Source organism: Capsicum annuum, unplaced genomic scaffold (genome assembly GCF_002878395.1).
Source record: "Capsicum annuum cultivar UCD-10X-F1 unplaced genomic scaffold, UCD10Xv1.1 ctg82455, whole genome shotgun sequence".
Classification (NCBI taxonomy): domain Eukaryota; kingdom Viridiplantae; phylum Streptophyta; class Magnoliopsida; order Solanales; family Solanaceae; genus Capsicum; species Capsicum annuum.
Genome location: NW_025893250.1, coordinates 1 through 3,437, shown reverse-complemented (window position 1 = coordinate 3,437; position 3,437 = coordinate 1). Strand labels below are relative to the sequence as shown.

The 3,437-nt window shown below is 38.4% G+C and overlaps 1 protein-coding gene across 1 annotated transcript; it reads left to right on the top strand.

Annotated features, from left to right (window-relative positions):
- Positions 1-577: 577 nt before the first annotated feature.
- Positions 578-1,627, top strand: LOC124895475 (outer mitochondrial transmembrane helix translocase-like). The gene is made up of 3 exons (XM_047405920.1): positions 578-744; positions 1,107-1,229; positions 1,339-1,627. The coding sequence occupies exons 1-3, from the start codon at positions 694-696 to the stop codon at positions 1,441-1,443; spliced, it is 279 nt and encodes a 92-aa protein (XP_047261876.1). The 5' UTR covers positions 578-693; the 3' UTR covers positions 1,444-1,627.
- Positions 1,628-3,437: the final 1,810 nt, after the last annotated feature.

Below are 3,437 nucleotides of genomic sequence, written 5' to 3'. Positions count from 1 at the left end.
TTTTTGCTAAGGAGGTTCGGGTGAACCCCCTGTGAACCATCTGCCCCTGGTTGTCATAAGTTGTTGTTCTTGTCTTTCTTTTACTTGTGGTTTGCTTATTCTATCCGAATCATAACATCCTTCATTACCAAAAAACAAGGAAGAAAAGACAATTATGTCAACCAGGTGTTTTTTTTTCTTTTTTTTTTTTTGGCAAAAAGAGCTGAATTATTGAGTGCTTGAAGGTGCAGAGAAGGTTGTTGGATGGGCGTTGAGCCATCATTTGACGCGGAACACTCAAGCAGATGTTGACATGAGGCTTGTCTTATCTCCCGTTAGGTAATAGAAATAGCAGCATCTGATATTCTCCTATCCATGATTTTCTTTGACTGTAATGATTGTTGAATTGAACAATTGCGGGAATCTTTTTCGATTTAACAGCATTCAGTATGGGTTGGAACTCTTACAAGCAAAGCAAAATGATACCAAGAGATTGAAGAAGTCACTCAAGGTGATTATAATATTCCTTATCTGATGCTTTGCGAAATTTGTATAAAAAGCTCCTTGATTTGATATGGCAGATACTGACTTAGGACAGACAATGAGTTTGAGAAGGTACTTCTGGCTGATGTCATTCCCCCCAGTGATATTGGGGTGACATTTGATGATATCGGTGCACTTGAAAGTGTCAAGGATACATTAAAAGATCTGATCATGCTTCCATTACAAAGACCAGAACTGTTCTCCGAGAGTCAACTAACCAAGGTGTACATCTGCAATTTGTATAAAAGTTTGGAAATATTTGACCTTTTTGTTCAAGGATCAATCACTCCAGCTTTGTTTTTATCCATTTGTTTTTTCCCACTAAAATAAGAGTATTAGTATTACCTAATAATGTTTGTTTAAGTTTGACCACATTACTTCCACAATTAAACTTGAAGATAAAGATAGTTACTTATATTTCTTACTCTTTGGTTTGTTTCATCTGAGCGGTTTGACAGGAAATTTGTTCTTGATGAAAAATGTTACTGCAACTGTTGTTTCTCCTTTTGGGACTTGAATTTGCAAGCATTACCTAGAGATTTGTGATTATTTAAGAAAATATTGCTCTTCAATTTGATTCGCAGCCCTGCAAAGGAATACTTTTGTTTGGTCCTCCTGGAACTGGGAAAACAATGCTGGCAAAAGCCGTTGCCACTGAAGCGGGAGCAAATTTTATTAATATTTCAATGTCAAGTATCAGTTCAAAGGTTTGTTTTCTTGGAGCTTATTTTTGGTCTATTGAGTATAGGTGATGTTGTTTATAGTAGTTTCTTAGCATTAGAACAACCTTAATCTTTTTCTTTTCCAATGCCGCAGTGGTCTGGCGAGGGTGAGAAATGCATAAAAGTTGTCTTCTCGCTGGCTAGTAAAATTGCTCCTAGCATTATTTTTGTAGATGAAGTATGCTTCCTTAGACGTTAGCATGCTTCCATAGTATGCTGGGAAGAAGGGAAAATCCAGAAGAACATCAGGCAATGCGCAAATTGAAAAATGAATTCATGCTGAATTGGGATGGGTTACGCACAAAGGATACTGAACGAGTTCTGGTACTTGCAGCAACAAACAGGCCATTTGACCTTGATGAAGCTGTTATAAGGCGACTGCCACTCAGGTAAAAGAGGAATGACTAATTTGCAGATATTATTGAAGAAATTCTTTTAACACTTGCTTAATGCCCTTTTCATGTCTTTTCTGTACTGGTTGATGGTCAATTTACCAGATGCTCCAAACAGCGCAAAAATTCTAAAAGTGATACTCGCAAAAGAAGACTTGGCTCAGGATGTTGATCTGGAATCAGTTGCAAGTATGACTGATGGACATTCCGGAAGTGACCTTAAGGTGTCTGCATGCTATTCTTGTTTGCTTGGATAAATAACTAGTCCTTGTTTCATCTTTCTGATGTTTGAATTTTCTGTGTTTTTCTAATTTAACTCCTTTATCATGTAGAATCTCTATGCAACCGCTGCATATCGACCCATTAGAGATATCCTAGAAAAGGAAAAAAAGGTACTACATTTCTTTTGTTGATGTGTGTTCATTAATATTGACTTCTTAGCTGAGGTAGAAAATAACTTGTTGGCTGTTCCAATGGATTTTCTTGGTAGTTCATTGTTATGGATGCTTATTTCACTTTCTTTAGATAATTTTTCATGGGCTTTAGAGGATCCTTTTGAAGTATCTTAATTCAAATGTATGTTGTTTTTGGTCCTGGATTTGGTGGAGACGAACTTTCTTCTAAAAAACCGTGGAGTTAAACTTTGACAACTTGGGTTTGTGAAAAGAAAAGGCAGTAGGTGCATGAAGCATCCACATTCTCACAGGGTCCGGAGAAGGTCGCACTCCAATGGGGTGTGATGTAGGAAGCCTATATTGGCGCAAGCATCAGTGAGATTTCACAACTCGGGAGAAACATAAGTGTGAGGGCCAGCTCACTTAATATAAACTCAAAATGTATAAAACATATCAAACAATATATATGTCAAGACCCGAGCCGGGGCTCTAGCCGTAACGAGCATCCCAAACTACGAAGGCCCGGGCGCTCTTCTAAATCTGGTAATCATGCACAATATTCATATAGTCTAAGAAAATTTGCGGGAAACAATAAATGACGGAACCATGGTCAATCTCATAAACTTGAACAATTTTCAAAGCAAAATTCTGAATAATCTAAACATGTGACAACCGTCTGCGAAATCTCTAGCATTACATTAGCCATCATACATATGAGACAAATTTGGGACAAGGCCCCAGTAGACCAAAAAAAAAGGAAAAAGAAACAATGATATCTGGAAATCTGGCCTCCCGAAAGAGAGAAGGCTCACCAACTGCAACTTCTGACACACACGGATCTACTGCTTGGGACTGCGGAACTGTGCCTCGGATCCTGGAATATAGGGAGTCAATACAGATGTACTGGTACACAGAGTAATTCAAAAGCAAAATACAATTTATACAACATAGGTGAGAGCTATTTTAAAACACATTAACGGAAAGTCATTTGAAAACACATGGGCATAGTATAATGATTTTCAACAATAATATAGCACTATGGAGCTAGATGGTACACCCTACAATTTTACATTTTTACCGACTACCAAATCTCAGTTGCCGCCAAGGTTGGAGTACCAGTGAGGGGAGGACATTCAAGATCACACAGCAGGTTGCCACAACCCCAATCAAGTCAATATGTTGTGGTTGGGATCAAGATCACAAAGCAGGGCTCCTAACCATAGGTCCTGAGTTGGGATGACATAGTACTAGGTACGCAAGATCACATAGCAGGGTTCCAAGTTCCTGTGTCGGCAAATCACGGTTTCCAGCATAGATTCATCTGACTCGTGCTTTCTTCTGGTAACCATCTAACTCACAACAATCAAGCTTTAAGTTTGATATAAGGAAAACATGCATCATGCTCA